Source organism: Rutidosis leptorrhynchoides, chromosome 4 (genome assembly GCF_046630445.1).
Source record: "Rutidosis leptorrhynchoides isolate AG116_Rl617_1_P2 chromosome 4, CSIRO_AGI_Rlap_v1, whole genome shotgun sequence".
Classification (NCBI taxonomy): Eukaryota; Viridiplantae; Streptophyta; class Magnoliopsida; order Asterales; family Asteraceae; genus Rutidosis; species Rutidosis leptorrhynchoides.
In genome coordinates, this window is record NC_092336.1 from 556,911,490 (window position 1) to 556,929,671 (window position 18,182).

General features: G+C 37.0%; 1 protein-coding gene across 1 annotated transcript in view; it reads left to right on the forward strand.

Annotated features, from left to right (window-relative positions):
• The first annotated feature begins 345 nt into the window (after positions 1-345).
• LOC139842702 (heat shock cognate 70 kDa protein-like) overlaps positions 346-18,182 on the forward strand; it is a 78,055-nt gene continuing 60,218 nt past the window's right edge. The window contains exons 1-2 of the mRNA XM_071832816.1: positions 346-586; positions 1,073-1,411. Of these exons, the coding sequence (XP_071688917.1) occupies positions 346-586; positions 1,073-1,411 (580 nt within the window). The remainder of the gene's footprint in view (positions 587-1,072; positions 1,412-18,182) is intronic.

Consider the following 18,182-nt stretch of genomic DNA (forward strand, 5'->3'; position numbering starts at 1 on the left):
TTGAGGATTTTGAAGATTTCTTCAAGGAGTACCATTAGATAGTTGTCTTTCTAGCATATATTTTCCATTTTCGTATTAGTGTTTTCATTCATTGTAAAAGCTTTTCCTAAAACTACTATCTTAGTTTCGTTTCGTGTTATTCTAGTTTCGTACCGTGTGTAATAAAAGATGTTAGTTATCTTTGTGATGTTTAATAAAATTTAAGTGATTTTATTACATCTTATTGTTTTCTCTTATATATATTCCCTATTACTTGTTGTGTGAAATTTGTGCATTTATTAAACAATTTATAATTTATTAGCACCATAACTCTTCAACTAATACTATTTTTATGTATTGAAGATCATGTCTCATCAAACTCGTGGTGCTAACACTCTTCCAAACTTCACTTTGACACCCGCACAATTTCAACAACTGCTTGCTGCCGCTCAAGGCAACAATAACCAAGAGAACAACCAAGGGAATCTACCTACATCATGTACCTACAAGGAGTTCATGAACTGTAAGCCTCCATCCTTTAATGGGAATGAGGAAGAAGTCGAGTTAACTCGTTGGTTTGAAAAAGTCGAATCAATCTTTCGTATCTGTAACTGTGAGGAAGCCGACAAAGTGAAGTATGCCACGCACACACTAGGTGGCCTTGCTTTGACTTGGTGGAACGCTTATGCCCAAACTGTAGGGCTAGATGCTGCTAATGCTATTCCATGGACTGTGGTGAAAAGAATGATGACAGATAAGTTTTGCCCAAGGAATCAAATTCAAAGGCTAGAAGTAGAGTTTTGGGAATTGAAGGTCAATGGTACTAATATTGAAGCTTATACCAACAGGTTTATAGAGTTGGTTTCTTTGTGTCTGGACATGGTTCCCACTGAACAAAAGAAGATTTAACGATACATAGAAGGTCTTCCTGATGAGATTCAAGGAAATGTTATTGCTGCTAGTAAGGAGACCTTAGATGCGGTGATACTTATGGCTCAAAACTTGATGATGGCTAAGAGGAGAAAGGTCGCGGCTAATAAACAAGCCAAGGCTAAGTCTAGTGAGGGTAAGAGAAAGTTTGAACCATCTCAAGGTTCAAGCCAAGGTTCAAACAAGAAAGCTGCCGATAGTTCTAGAAGTAGTTATGCTGGGATAAAACCACAATGTAGTCGTTATGATAAGCATCATCTTGGGAAGTGTATGGCTCAGTGCACCAAGTGCAAGAAGGTGGGTCATATAGCTAAGTATTGTAGAACTTCTGCTACTCCTGCTACAAAGTCAAACGCGTTTGTTCCAACTTGCTATGGTTGTGGAGAAGTTGGACATTTCCGCAATCAGTGTCCAAAGAACAAGGGTAATAATGGTAATGCTAAGAGTTGTGCTTTTGTGATAACTGCCGAAGAAGCCCGTGAGGATGATGAAGTGATAACGGGTACGTTTCTTGTTAACAACATCTATGCTACTGTTTTATTTGATTCTGGTGCCGATAGAAGTTATGTGTCTACTGAATTTTGTGCCTTATTCATCGAAAAACCACAAGCCTTAGAAATTAAACTACTTGTAGAAGTAGCAAATGATAAGGTTATGAAAGTAGACAATGTGTATAAAAACTGTGATATGATCCTAGCCGATAAACACTTTAAGATCGACCTTTTGTCAGTCATGTTGGGAAGCTTTGACGTAGTCGTAGGAATGGATTGGTTACGCCCGTTAAGAGCTGCAATCATGTGCTATGAGAAAACCATTAACGTTCCTCTAGAAAATGGTGAAACCCTAATCGTTCAAGGAGACACGAGTGGTTCTAAACTTAATATCATCTCTTGTATCAAAACCTGTAAATATCTAATGAAGGGATAACAAGCTATCTTAGCTCATGTTAAGAAAGTGAAACCGAAAGAGAAACGTGTTGAAGATGTACCAGTGGTTAGAGATTTTCCCGAAGTATTTCCCTAAGAACTCCCTGGTCTCCCTCCCCAACGACAGGTTGAGTTTCAAATTGATTTGACTCCCGGTGCTGCACCTATTACAAAGGCACCATACCGATTAGCTCCATCTGAAATGAAGGAATTATCTAGCCAACTACAAGAACTTTTGGAGAAAGGTTTCATTCGTCCTAGCTCGTCTCCGTGGGGAACACCTATTCTATTTGTTAAGAAGAAAGATGGCACGTTGAGAATGTGTATTGATTACCGAGAACTCAACAAGCTAACCATCAAGAATCGTTATCCACTTCCACGTATTGATGACCTGTTTGACAAATTGCAAGGGTCAAGTATTTATTCGAAGATTAATCTTAGGTCGAGTTATCATCAATTGAGAGTCAAGGAAACTGATGTTTCTAGGACTGCTTTCCGAACTCGCTATGGGCATTATGAGTTTCTCGTCTTGCCTTTTGGTTTAACCGATGCTCCTGCTGTATTCATGGATCTTATGAACCGTGTATGAAAACCCTATCTTGATAATTTTGTGATCGTTTTCATCGACGATATTCTAATCTATTCTAAGAATGAGAAAGAGCATGAGCAACATTTGCGATTGATTCTAGAGCTCTTAAAGAAGGAACAACTGTATGCCAAGTTCTCTAAATGTGAATTTTGGTTGCGAACCGTACAATTTCTCGGACATGTAGTTGATAGTGAAGGAATACATGTCGATCCGGAAAAAATCACTGCTATTCAAAACTGGGAGGTGCCTAAGAGTGCGAAACATATTCGTCAATTTTTAGGACTTGCTGGTTATTACTTAAGATTCATCAAAGATTTTTCTATTCTAGCCAAGCCTCTCACTAAGCTAACTCACAAGGGGAAGAAGTTTGAGTGGTCCGAAGAATAGGAATGTGCTTTTAAGGTTCTAAAGAATAAATTGACCACAGCCCCGATTCTATCATTGCCCGATGGCAACGACGATTTTGTAGTTTACTGTGATGCCTCGAACCAAGGTTTCAGATGTGTCTTAATGCAACGTAACAAAGTTATAGCTTATGCATCTAGACAATTGAAGAAACATGAGAAGAACTATACCACGCATGACCTAGAGTTAGGAGCCGTGGTATTCGCATTGAAGATGTGGAGACATTATCTCTACAGGATTAAATTCACGGTGTTTACCGATCATAAATGCCTTCAACATATCTTTGATCAAAAGAAACTAAACATGAGACAAAGGCGTTGGGTCGAGTTATTAAATGACTACGACTATGAGCTTAAATATCATCCAGGTAAGGCGAATGTAGTTGCCAATGCCCTTAGTAGAGAAGATCGTGCCAAACCGATCCGAGTCCGAGCTTTAAACATACGTATTCGTACGAATCTTACATCTCAAATCCGTGAAGCACAACTTGAGGCATTAAAAGAAGAGAATGTCCAACACGAGGGACTTAAACGTCTCGTAAAGCAACTTGAACTCAAGGGAAACGGAATAAGGTATTTCAACAACCGAATATGGGTCCCAATTTTTGGAAATCTTCGAGAACTAGTCTTGGATGAAGCACATAAGACTAGGTATTCTATTCACCCGGGCTCTAGTAAAATGTATCACGATGTGAAAGAGTTTTATTGGTGGCCTAATCTTAAATCCGATATTGCCGATTATGTGAGCAAGTGCCTTACTTGTTTGAAGGTTACGGCCGAGCATCAAAAGCCGTCTGGTTTACTACAACAACCTGACATTCCGCAGTGGAAGTGGGAATGTATCTACGGATTTTATCACTAAGTTGCCCAAGACTTCAAACGGCAATGATACTATATGGGTCATAGTGGATCGTCTTACTAAATCTGCACACTTCTTGCCAATCAAAGAAACCGACAAGATGGAGAAATTGTCACAACTTTATATCAATGAGATTATCTCGCGTCATGGAGTTCCTATTTCAATTATTTCAGATTGCGACAGTCGATTTATCTCTAGGTTTTGGAAAACTTTAAAATCTGCTCTTGGAACTCAACTCGACATGAGTACTGCTTATCATCCGTAAACCGATGGTCAAAGTGAACGAACCATTCAAACATTGGAAGATACGCTTCGTGCTTGTGTTATTGATTTTGGAAAATGTTGGGATAGACACTTGCCTTTAGCTGAATTTTCTTACAACAACAGTTATCATTCAAGTATTAAGCCTGCACCTTTTGAAGCCTTGTACGGACGAAAATGTAGATCTCCATTGTGCTGGGATGAACTAGAGGATAGAAAATTAACCGGTCCGGAAATCATTCATGAAACAACCGAAAAGATCGTTCAGATTAAGAAATGATTAGAAACTGCCCATAGTCGACAAAAGAGCTATGCTGATATTCGTCGGAAAGATTTAGAATTCCAAGTTGGTGATAAGTTCATGTTGAAAGTATCCCCTTGGAAAGGAGTCGTTCGTTTTGGTAAACGAAGCAAATTAAGTCCGCGTTATGTTGGACCTTTCAAGATTACCGAAAGAATTGGTCCCGTGGCTTATCGATTAGAACTACCTGTCGAGCTTAGTAAAGTTCACGATGTGTTTCACGTCTCAAATCTTAAAAAGTGTCTTGTTGATGACACACTCGTTATTCCTTTGGATGACATTCGTATTGATGATAAGATGCACTTCATTGAAGAACCAATTGAGGTCGTTGATCAAATCGAGAAACGCTTGAAACAAAGCACTATACCTATTGTTAAAGTTCATTGGAATTCATGATGAGGCCCCGAGTATACCTGGGAACGTGAAGACCAAATGAGACGAAAATATCCCCATCTCTTCTCAAACGCAGATGCATCTGAGAAGTCCACCTAAAACTTCAGGACGAAGTTTTTATTAACGGGGAGGTACTATGACGACCCTCAAATTTTTCATTTCAGTTTCTACTGTTCCAATATTAGGACTTTTTGTAATTATAAACTTTATGTATTTAACATCTTTGATTAAATAGTAACTTTTGATCAATATTTCCGTTAATATAAAGTTTATGTATTTTCTGTGTCTTTATATTATAAGTTACAAGTATTATTATATAACCTTTAAAAAACAATATAAACTAAATGGAACTAAAATAAGATTAATAAAAGTTAGGGGTTAATAATTAAATAAAATGTAATTAAATAAAATGTAACCCTAAAATTTATAATATTAATAATGATAATAATAATAATAAAAAGAAAATAAATAATATATTTAAATAAATAAGTAATATGGTATAGAAAAATAATATAAAATGCATATAATTAAGAATGTCGTAAATAAAAAAAATGTTTATGTATTATGAATCGGCTGTTAGAAATAAAAAGCAGAAATACAAACTTGGTCCCTAGGTTACTAATCTTAGTTTAATCCTAGATAGAGTCCTTGTTCTTCAAGTATTTGATTAGGATTAGGAAACCCAACATCCTTATATAAACCCTCATGATATTTACAAGATCTCACCACAAAATAATCTGCTGAAAACAGTCGACTTGTTCTCCTACTTTCTCTCTATTTTCTGTCGATCAAAAACCTCACAAAAACCCTCCTCCATTCGATCTTCTGTCCAGCTTCTGTTCTTGCTGTGCAGTCGACAAGCACCACCATAAAACCTCCTGCAAACCGTCACCCTTCCTGCTTGTTTTTGCTGCTGCTAATCGCCTACAACTCAGCCTGCATTCGTCTTCATAGCCCCACTTTTTAACTATCTTTATATACTTATTTTGAACTTTGGGGTGAGACACATGCTTGCTTTCAAACTGTTTTACGCTTAGACACAAGTACATGAAAACTTTATTTTGATTAGTTCAAACTGTGCTATGACATGCTTTGATTCATGCTTAATCCCCGCCATGATATCGTTAGTTGCTGGAATTTTGGCAAACTTAATTATTGTGAGTAGCGCTATTGAGAGTGACGTGTCTATCTGGATGACCGTTGGTTAATGGATACATAATAAGGATTTAACGACACGGACGAATAAAGTGATCACACGGGGTAACTTGTTTAGTTTCGATATCATACACCTCATCACTACTACCGAACTGATTAAACTTTATAACTAAATCTTGTGGTCTAAACACTATTATAAACCTATGTTGTTCACTCAACCATTTTGGTTGACACTTTAAGCATGTTTTGTCTCAAGTGAAGATTGCTAGAGATTTGATTGCTATTTGGACTTTGCTGCTTTTTGGAGTCCGCATTTTATCATTTATATTATTGCATTAAGATACTTAGTTTACATTTATATTATTAAAGGATTCATTGTAATGACTTATATATTCCGCTGCGTTAATACATTGGTTTTTAATTAAACATCTCATATAGAGTCGTTCTCGCTTTACACTTGTGTTATGATATTGGTTAGTCACATATTACCCCCGGTTCCATTTAGGGGGTATGACAGATTATATATATAATACGTATGTGTATACATTTTTATTTACATATTTACTTATACACAATTATTCGTGAATCGTCGGGAATAGTCAAAGGTAATTTGAATACATGAATATAGTTTTAAAATTTTCGAGACTCAACATTACAGATTTTTCTTATCGTGTTGGAAACATATAAAGATTAAGGTTAAATTTGGTCGGAAATTTCCGGGTCATCACAGTACCTACCCGTTAAAGAAATTTCGTCCCGAAATTTGAGTAAGGTGGTCATGGCTAACAATAAAAATGTTTTCATGACGCATATGAGTTGATAAATAGAGTTTTATCATTATTGAGTAATACAGATAAAACAATTCGATTATTCGAAGCGTAAAAGTGAAGTTATCACAAAAGAGTGAAATGAGATAGACAAGTTTCATCATAACTTTCCACTAGTCATGGTTGAATTCTGGAATTCAAGGGTTTTAAAGAAAATCTTCGAAATCTAAAAGATTTGATTCTTCGGTGAATAAGGAAATTAAGATCTCTTTAATAAAATGCGGTGATCTGCCTCGATTACTCTGTCTGATATTTCCATTATAAATTAAACTCTTTCGTTCCATTATTCTCACCATTCCTTAGTTCATACATCCAAAAGATTGTGAAAATGTTTAATCCAGTTCTAATCCTTGATATTTTCCTAATTATCATTTCTATCATCCTTCTTTTCAATCTTCCACCAGAAGAATCTGTTTACTTCTACTATTACCTTGGGGTGATACTATTCTTAATTATACCGTGTCTTTATATTGCTATCCGTATTAATATCCACAGTTTGTAATCTTCGTGTTGTTATTGAGCTTTATATTTTATATTATATTTTGGAGCTCTTTGCCTTTTTATTCTCTTCTCGACCTCTAGTAAAACGAGTAATGGTCCAGAATTCGTAGGTATGAAGTTTTTGAATTATTATAATATGCAAAGTAGAAAGAAAAGGTAGTAGCTCGATTTGATTTGTCAAATTACCATAATATCCAGAAAAGACCGAATCATCAAGAAAATATTTTCTTGATATTTTTGAGGTTAAATAGAATACAAGAGTCGTGTAACATGGCACATGATGACGGTATGATCTGTGAATCATCACATTCTATTAGAAACTCAACATGACTTACTGTAATATAATCACGTTGATCAAGTGTTATTATATTATACTAATTCATGCATCAATTTCTTTACATTTCTCCAGAATTCATTCATAAATTAAACTTAAATTTTACAGAAGTTTCCAATATTATGAAACACAGGAAGCACGAAGAGGTATATAATTTCGGACGAGAATATTTATGAAAATATCCTCAGAAATATCGAAGATATTTATCATGATATTCTGGAATTTCCAAGTTCGAAGGTTGATGAAGAAAATTTTTCGCAAGATTTTAACATGACTTCGGAGCAAGATATTCTCTAAAGATTTCAACGGATCCAGAATTACCTGGATTCTTTAAATATAGGGTATGGTCCTTGTATTTGTCCTTGGTCTCCTTCGTGGTTAGCTCAATCCGTTTTCCAGTTCCAACTTTTCTGAGCTTTTCCAACATACTATTCTTTATCATCAAACTTCCGACGATTAAGGTCGTTTACGGTTGCCTACAGTTTCTGCTGCTTCATTCAGCTTTTTCAAAGTTCAATGTATTGATTCGTAGGCTAGTTGCTTTTCAAAATTTCAGAATTGAAGATCGTAATTCTAGAAGATAATTGTTATATGTATACATATAACTATTGATGTAGAAAGGCTACGAGATTCGAAATACTGATTGCTGATTCTCGGTAATTGGTATGGCAATTATTGTTACAGGGTATAGATGAATACACAATGGGGTTTCAATGAATATAATGATTTTTCGGAAAGTCCAATTCATTGAAGTTGCTGGTAAGTTTACTGCTAATGTGGTGGAATATAAACGGTTCCCCGGTAATGATGACGACAGGCAAACTTATATATCGAGGTTATAATAAGGCTAATTCGAATGGAAGTCGAAGTTGATTTGTTGAAGCTGTGACAAAATTGGCTAATTTGAAAAAGAGTTGTAATGTTATTTTCGGTAATAACAATGCCAAAGGAGCTAGTACAGACACGTGTTAAACGTTTACATAGGTTCCGAGTGTTTTCAGGTGCATAACTATATGCATCAATCTCTTCTTCCGTAGATGAAGTGCGGTTGGTTCATCCTATCGATTGAAGTGTTTTCAAGAATTATGAAAGGTTTGAATCGCAGATTGTAATCGTCAAGATACAAATGAGGTTTAAGATGAAATCAAGTGGCAAACTTGAAGAATTGTTTAGTTTCATATGTTATAATCAATATTTTAATTCATTTTAATTATCCAATGTTGACAGTCCACAGTTAGCAGTCCACAATTAGTAATCCAATAATTCATATATAGTTTAATATATAATATACAAATTAATTAATACGTATTCGTGACCCATTGTATACATGTCTCAGACTCGATCACAACTCAAAGTATATATATTATTGTAGAATTAACTTCAACCTTGTATAGCTAACTCGAACGTTACTGTATATAGAGTGTCTATGGTTATTCCAAATAATATACATAGATGTGTCGATATGATATGTCAAAAACTTGTATACGTGTCTCGATATTTAAAGTGCGTAAAATAAATAACAGAAATTAAATGACAATAAATAAAATTGCGATAATTTAAATTGCGATAAATAAATTGCGATAATTAAATTGCGATAAATAAATGTAATAAGGAATTAACAGTTAGCTAGGAACAGTTAGCTAGGACTTTGTTAGCGTGGATTCTTAACAGAATTTCTCATAGTTAATTTGTTTGTTTCTAACAAATTTTATTTTGTCAAATGTTTTCTTCATTATGCCACTTGTTGGATTCTGATAAGTCAAAATCTAAATTTGAAATTGAATGAAAATGGTTATTCTGTGGTGAACGAATACGTATATCGGTGGATGTAAGTAGGATAGTAAATGACTGTTGAATCAGATTCGAAGAATGTACAGTGTAACTTATTAATGTGAAATCTAAATATTCCTCGGATATTACCTACCCGTTAAAATATTTTCACCATTAACAGTTTGTACAAAAGAATTTTTAATTACAATCCTTTTGAAAACATATATACATGTATATTTTCTTCAGATGTAATCATAGATTTATGAGTTAATATGATATTAATCTCATTTGCTTTTTGGTTTGAGCTAAAATAAATAATCCCTAAGACTTTAGAGATGCCGCCTAATAGTTCTCCAATGAAGTTATGAATCAATACTTCATCGTTGATTCTTATTAGTACTCTTTGGTATCTATGGTAAGTACGATATTGATGCTCGAGGTACAGATTGTGATGTCGAGGTGTGGGATGCGGATATTACTGTTGGTGGTGGTGATGGTACTGTTGGTGTTGTTGCTGGTGGTACTGTTGCTGCCGGTGCTGTTGCTGGTGCTTGTAACCTTTGCACCATATTCTCCAAAACTACTACCCGGGCACGAAGCTCGTTGACTTCTTCTATTACACCTGGGTTATTGTGGGTTCGGACGAGCGGATAAATAAGATCTAGAATTTGGTATAGTATATAATCGTGACGAGATACTCTGGAAATGAGGCTGAAAATGGTGTTTCGGATAAGTTCGCCGGTAAGTGCTTCAGGTTCCTCGTTGAGAGGGAAATAAGGTGGGTGGAAGGGATCACCTTCTTCTTGTCTCCAGTGATTAAGTAGACTACGAACCCATCCCCAATTCATCCAGAATAGATGATGGCTGATTGGTTGGTCCATTCCGGTCACACTGCTTTCGGAGCTTGATTGGGACTCCATGTCAGAATCCGAGGGACTTGAACTAGTGGCGAATTCCATTTCGTACGATTGAGTAAAGGATTTTTCTATATGAAATGATTTCTGGCTATCGGATGGTATTCTAATTACATAGAATATCTACATATAGCACACAAGATTTCGTAGATTACGGAGGAATTTACGGAATATGTCAGGCAAAGTTTACAGTAATAGATAAGCTAAGATATGAATTAGCAGATACGCTAAGATATGAATTTTTGTCTATACACTATTCATGCAATCAATGCAGTAAGATGTGTCTAGACTTAAGAATGATAAGCAGGTAATTTCTGATAAGAAATGATAAGCAAAAACTTTTGACATGCAACTAAGGTCGAAGTCCAGACTCACTAATGCATCCTAACACTTATCAGTTAGACACACTAATGCAGACTTGATTCGCTAAGACCACCGCTCTGATACCACATGAAGCGACCCGTCCCAATCCATAAGGACGAATACAATAACATATGATTACATCGTGAGGTATTTGACCTCTATATGATACATTTTACAAACATTGCATTCGTTTTTAAAAGATAAACTTTCATTACATCGAAAGTTAACGGCATGCATACCATTTCAATAATATATCCAACTATAATTAACTTAATAATAATCTTGATGAACTCAACGACTCGAATGCAACGTCTTTTGAAATATGTCATGTATGACTCCAAGTAATATCTCTAAAATGAGCAAATGCACAGCGGAAGATTTCTTTCATACCTGAGAATAAACATGCTTTCAAGTGTCAACCAAAAGGTTGGTGAGTTCATTAGTTTATCATAATCATTCATTTTCATCATTTTAATAGACCACAAGATTTCATATATTGACACGCGTAACTCGCGAATTAAAATTCATTCATATGGATTGAACACCTGGTAACCGACCTTAACAAGATGCATATAGAATATCCCCATCATTCCGGGACTCACATTGGATATGATAAATTCGAAGTACTAAAGCATCCGTAACCCGAATGATGCTCGTTGGGCCTGATAGATCTATCTTTAGGATTCGCGACAATTGGTGACAATTATCATAAACACCAATTCTTAGGCTACCAAGCTAAAAAGGGGCATATTCGATTTTGATAATCCAACCATAGAATGTAGTTTCGATTACTTGTGTCTATTTCGTAAAATATTTATAAAAGTAGCGCATGTATTCTCAGTCCCAAAAATATATATTGCAAAAGCATTTAAAAGGGGAGCAAATGAAACTCAGAATACTGTATTTCGTAGTAAAAATACATATGACGTCATGGAACAAGTGTAGAGTTGGCCTTGGATTCACGTGTAACATCCCGCGTTTTTCCGTTAAATTTAATTTTAACACCGTCTTTTTTTTTTAAACATAATCTTTCGTATTTAAATTAATGGTTTCCGTGAGTAACGTTCATTATATTCCCGCTATTTAATTTTGACATCACCCGTTTACTCGAGCGTTTTAAAAATATTCGATCGGTTAAATCCCGCACCCGCTTTGAAACTCGAGGGACCGGAGTTGCCAAATGGGCAAACTAGTTGACTAGGTCAACTAGTCAACCCATTTCTCCACCATTTCCATCATCTCCCTCTCTCTCTTTCTCTCTAGCAAGAACACACACAAACCCCAACTTCATAGAATCATCATCTAAATTCGGATCGGGAAGCAAACTTCAAAACAAATTACATATTCGTGATCCTCTCATCATCCTCTTCGATTTGGTACCAATTTCATCCATTTTGGGTAACACTTCTAAAACACTAAATTTCTCTAAATTCGTTTTATATACTTGAAATTGTGTTAGTTAGTGTCTATGGCTCGTGTGTAACATGAATATATGTTTTGTTTGCTCGATTTGTGGTTTGGAGTAACTAGTTTGAACATTTGAAATGGGTGTGCTAAATCCTTGATTTTGGATGAGTTAACGTTGTTAGATTGTTAAAGTGCATGTTTTAATTGTGTTACTAGTATCTTTAGCTTCGTTTTGATGTATAGGTTGATTAAGGAAACATCAAACTCATGACTATTGATTTTTGTGAATTTTCGTTAGAGTTTGATAAGCTTTAGATGAACTTTTGATGCACCAAATGCTATGAAATATTGTAGATAATAATTTTGTTGCAATGTGTGTATGATTACCTTCGAAACGGCATATCATACATGTAAATTGGTTGCCCGAATCATGAAATGCATATTTGGAACTTGAACCTTGATTATGGACGTTTAAATGCGGTTTTGGGGTGTGTAAGTGTTGAATTGCTTGATGAAATGTGTCTAGGTGTTTTCCTCGTCAAATTACCTTTCCGGTGATATAAAATACATGTTCTAATTGTTTGCGGTTTGTAATTTGGGTTGGTTTGATTGTTGGTTCGTGCACTTAGAAACAACAGGGCCTGGAAACCAGCCGGGACGCCGTCTAGCTTCTCGGGACGCCGTCCCAGCCTTCTAGCCGGGACGCCGTCTAGCTTCACAGGACGCCGTCCCATCCTTCAAACCGGGACGCCGTCTAGCTTCACAGGACGCCGTCCCATTTAGCTAAAACTGGCTGTTCGCTTGGTCATTTGACATGAAAATGTTTGCTATGCTACGGACTTCCGATTAACATGAAACTTGGCCAACATGCTCATATATGATTATGTAACCTAGAAAAATTGTCGGATATCCAACCCGACCCCGTTGACTTTTCTGTTGACTTTGACCCGACCAAGTTGACTTTTAATCAAACTTAACCAAATATTTGTGCAATCGTTCTAACATGTTTTTATACTTGTACCTTGCATGAAACATGACAATTTGATTCATATGCTATTATGATTGAGTCGTAACGAGCCATAGGACTAATTGAACACATTTCAGCCGACCTTGTGTCGTAACCGGTTAATTGATATAACTTACTTGTTTAGGTCAAGGCTAAGCAACTTTCATGCACACGTTTACTTTGTGAAGTACATTTATACTCGTGCACTCGAGGTGAGATCATAGTCCCACCTTTTCAACAATTTTTATTCTTTTAAATCGTGGGCTGAGAAACATATACATTACATATTTATATACATTTCACATGTATATATACTTTTCATACTTTTATACTTTGAACACAAATACGAATACAAAGATACAGACGAGTTAGAACAAAAGTCCTCAATCCAATTATCATTAGTTCCACTTGCAGGGTGTAAGTGTAAGCGAGTGATTATGTTGTGTGGCCATACGGGTTTAACGAACCCTCATTCAGACGGTTCGCTACCGTTAGTGGATGAAATATAATTTCAACGTGCATAGTGTATGTTCTAACACTATATTCAAAATTCAGAGGGAAGATTCAGTTAAGTTTTGGTAATTGGGTGCTCGTGATACAGACAACATCCTTTGGGATGTATACGCTTGATATTCACTTTATACTAAATCTTGTGGTTTACAAACACATCTTTAGAGATGTATACGCCTTGATACTAAACCTTGTGATTCAAAATATACTTTTACAAATACATTTATGATCTCACCAACGTTTTCGTTGACAGATTTCTATGTTTTTCTCAGGTCTTGCACGATATGTGATACATGCTTCCGCTCATTATTTGATACTTGCATTGGATGTCGAGTATACATGCTTTTCGTGGAACGTCTTTTGACTTTACTTTAAACTGTGTCGCCTGGATTTCAATCGTACTTATAACGTTGTAACTTAACTTTTGGTTGAACAATTCTTGTAAACTTTGAAACAATCTTTATTTTGAAATGAAGGCGACATATTTTGGTCAAACGTTATCTTAAAGACTTATAATCAGGTAATGGGACCCACGTAGCCGACGCCGTCACTTGACGATTTGTCGGGGTCGCTACAGTTGGTATCAGAGCCTTGGTTGTAGGGATTTAGAGTTCATTTGTGTCCACCCCGAGTCATAGGGTACATAGGTGAATCTAGACTACAACCGGCATATAGACTGAAGTAGGAATTACTTGACTATTTGTGCATTTATACTCGAACTCTTCTATCATATCTAACTCGTATTCGATCTTGATCTTACGTTGATAAATTTTGTTGATGCGCCACCTTGACTTTATGAAGTAATGTTAAATGCACATGAGAATCAGGGTAATATAATTTCCGGGATTATATTACGGTGATTCACATGGACGTTCCGACATTATGACATAAAGAATTTAGGGCGAGTCAAGGAAAATTTTCTCTCCATCCTTAATCCATACTCCGGTTAGTATTGTTGAAAATACTAACCAACGATATTCTTGTGTCTTGAAGGAACAATGGCTCCTCGTCGTGTACGCCGCAATGAAACTCCCGAACAAGCTCTCGAACGGATGATAGCTACCGCCGTAGATGCGGCCATGGCCGGTCACTCATCCAACAACAATAATAATAACAACCACAACGACAACAACAATGGAGCCGGAAACTCAAACGAGGGATGCTCCTATAAAGCTTTCATGGGGTGCAAACCTCACACTTTTGATGGAACCGGGGGACCGGTCGTGCTCACCCGATGGTTTGAGCAAACGGAAGCCGTCTTTAGCATAAGCGGTTGTCGGGACCAAGACAAGGTCAAATACTCCACTCACACTTTCTCCGGAATTGCTCTAACATGGTGGAACACCTATGTTCAATCGGTGGGTACCGATGAAGCTCATGCCCTCTCTTGGGCCGATCTAAAGGAAAAGATGATTGTTGAATATTTTCCGCGCGAAGAAACCCGAAAGCTCGAGGAAGAACTAAGAGCTTTGAAAGCGGTCGGAAACGATCTTAAGGCTTATAATCAACGCTTCGCCGAACTATCCTTGATGTGTCCTAATCTTGTTAACCCCGAATCTCAAAGGATTGAGCTCTACATGCTCGGTCTTCCAAAAAGCATCAAACAAGGGGTGATGTCATCCAAACCCACTACTCATCAAGCCGCTATGAACATGGCTCGCCAACTAATTGAAACGGTTGACGAAATCGTAGTTCCGGCACCTAAGGCCGAGGATAAATCGGGCGGCAACAAAAGGAAGTGGGAACCCTCTCAATCAAGCAACAACAACTTTGCTAAGAAGCCTTACACCTCCGACGGCAAGAAAGGTTATACCGGACACCTACCGTATTGTAACGAGTGCTACAAACATCATTTAGGCGAATGTGGCAAACCATTTTGCTTGAAGTGTCAAAGAAGTGGCCATGTAGCCCACGATTGTAGGAATACCGCTCCCGTCGCCCAAAAGGAGCACAATGCACCCAAGACGGGTGTTTGTTTTGAATGTGGCCAACCGGATCATTTTAGGAGTGCGTGCCCAAATAAGAAAATCAACCCCAACGCACGCCGTTAAACTTTCAACATCAACGCCTAGTATGCCCGAGACGACGATGGACTAGTCACGGGTATGTTTGTTCTCGAAATTCTCACGTTTCATGTTTATTCGATTCGGTTACCGTTAGACATTTTATAAACAAGTCTTTGACTCGTGCTCTTTACATTCCACTTTTTCCCTAGATACTACTTAGACGATTTAAGTGACCAACGGAAAATATTGTGTGCCTATAAATTTTATTGGAGGATATACGTTAAGACTTTTGACTTGACACCTATAGAACTAGGGAGCTCGAAAAAAAAAAAAAAAAAAAAAAAAAAAAAATGTTTCCCCATCATCTTGTATAGATTATCGTGAACTGAGTAATTTTCGGTTGGAAACCGATACCCTCTCCCTCGCATCCATGACCTCATGACTTCTTGCATGAATCCCGTGTGTATACCAAAACGACCTCCGTTCCAGTTATCATCAATTGGGGGTTAAGGGAGACGATGTCTCCTGAGTCTTTTCCGAATTCGCAACGTTAGTTGTAAATCCCTCTTAGTACCATTCGATTTATCCAAGGCTCGTCCGTATTCATGAACCTCCTAAACCACGTATGCAACTTATCTAGACAAATCTGTTATCACATTTATAGATGACATCTTAACTTATTCAAGTAAAGGAGGCAAACGAACAACATCATCATCTTACGCTCGAACTTTGAGAAAAGAGCAACTCTATGCCAAATTCTCCGAGTGAGAATTTCTGCTAAACGAAGTCAAATTTTCTAGACCATGATGTTAATGGTCAAGGCATTACAATCAATCTCGAAATCAAGCCACACGTGATCATGAAACTCTCTCAACTCAGACTTGTATTCGTAAAATCTTAGACCTCGCCTGTTATCACCGAAGATTCATTTCTGACTTTTCTCGTGTTACCCGACTTTTAAACTCGTTAACTCACTAAGGGAAAAACTTTAAACCTCTCCGTGTTCGAACCTTGAGCGTGATTCTTCACACCAACATTTCTAGTTAAAATCGTATAGCAACAGATGGAACTCAAACATGGAAATATTTCTACATGAACGCCGAAAGGCATACTCTCTCGACTCAAAAATTAACGTAACTAAAATTCGTTATTTTGCACGAAGAAGTCAAATACTAAATTGTGGATCCGATCAATTTTCTCGTCATCACGTACCACACTACACACCTCTGATATTTCACCGTTACCGTCTGATATTACTGGAATTTAAGATAGCACACCATCCAACGATACTTCACTCTTCTTTGACTTAACGCCCTTGTGTTTCTGATAATCGGTCAACTATTATTCAACCCCGAACTATACAACTACGTGTACTACCTCGTTTCTCTTTCAGACTTCAACTTTTGACAACTAGAGGCACGTTATGGCAACCTCGAGATGTAAGCTCATCCTATTCTAAGTCCTCATTTCACTCCTATCTTTATCGCTCGCATTTTCGTTTAAAGAAACTCCTTGTAACATTTCTCCATGGATAGAGAAATTCCTCGTATTACATTAGTATTCGCCATGAGGGTGAATAGTCCTAACGAACATTTTTCGAACCCTAACTAACTTGTTCAAACGTATCTTAAGAGATTCTATTCCAACACGGTGTATCCTTGTCAAATATTCCGTATCGAAATACTCGTTTCACTTCTAGTTTTACAAGGAACCTTGGGAACCCGCTTAGACATGAGTACCGCGTATCATCCAAAACCCGACGGACCGAACAAACATACGATTTAAGTCTTGAAAACCATAATACGAATTTGTATTACCAACTTCAAATTTACTTGAGGAAAGTATTTTCCTTAACCGAATCCTCATACTACAATGATTTTCATTCGAGTTTTAACGTCACACCTTTTGAAACCACATGTGACCGGAAACGTCATTCTCCTTTGTCGAACCAAGTAAACGATGATCAATTCACCGGGGCCGAGGTTATTCATGAGCAACCGAGAAAATTTATTCATATTCAGGTAAAACCCTACGCGACTCGTAATCACCAAGAGCTACGCCGATGTTAGACGTAAACATTTCAAATTCCACGTGGGAAACCGCGTCACGTTAAGAGTCGCACCTTGGAAAGGTGCAATCCGTTTCGGGAAACGTAGGAAGCTAAATCCGCGATATTTTGATCCTTTAAATTCTTGGGGTGTTTTGGACCCGTCGCTAACCGTTTAGACTTTTCCGACTCATTTTGGGTCTCCGTTTATCCTACATTCGATGTATCAACTCAAAGACGTGTTTTGCGAAACGAGAACTTGTTATCTCCTTTGATGAACTCACTATCGACGATAACCCTCACTTCCTAGGAGGACCGGTTGAAACCATAAATCGTGAAGCCAAACCTTAAAACATCGTATGATCCCGACCGTCAAAATTCGTTGAAATACCCTAGAACGTACTTCTCCCTCACTCGTAGAATTGGCAACGCAAGATCTCGAGGAAGAAACAACGACTACTACTTCCAACTAAATTTCGGGACGAAATTTCTTTTGAGTTGTGGATAATGTAACATCCCGCGTTTTTCCGTTAAATTTAATTTTAACACCGTCTTTTTTTTTTAAACATAATCTTTCGTATTTAAATTAATGGTTTCCGTGAGTAACGTTCATTATATTCCCGCTATTTAATTTTGACATCACCCGTTTACTCGAGCGTTTTAAAAATATTCGATCGGTTAAATCCCGCACCCGCTTTGA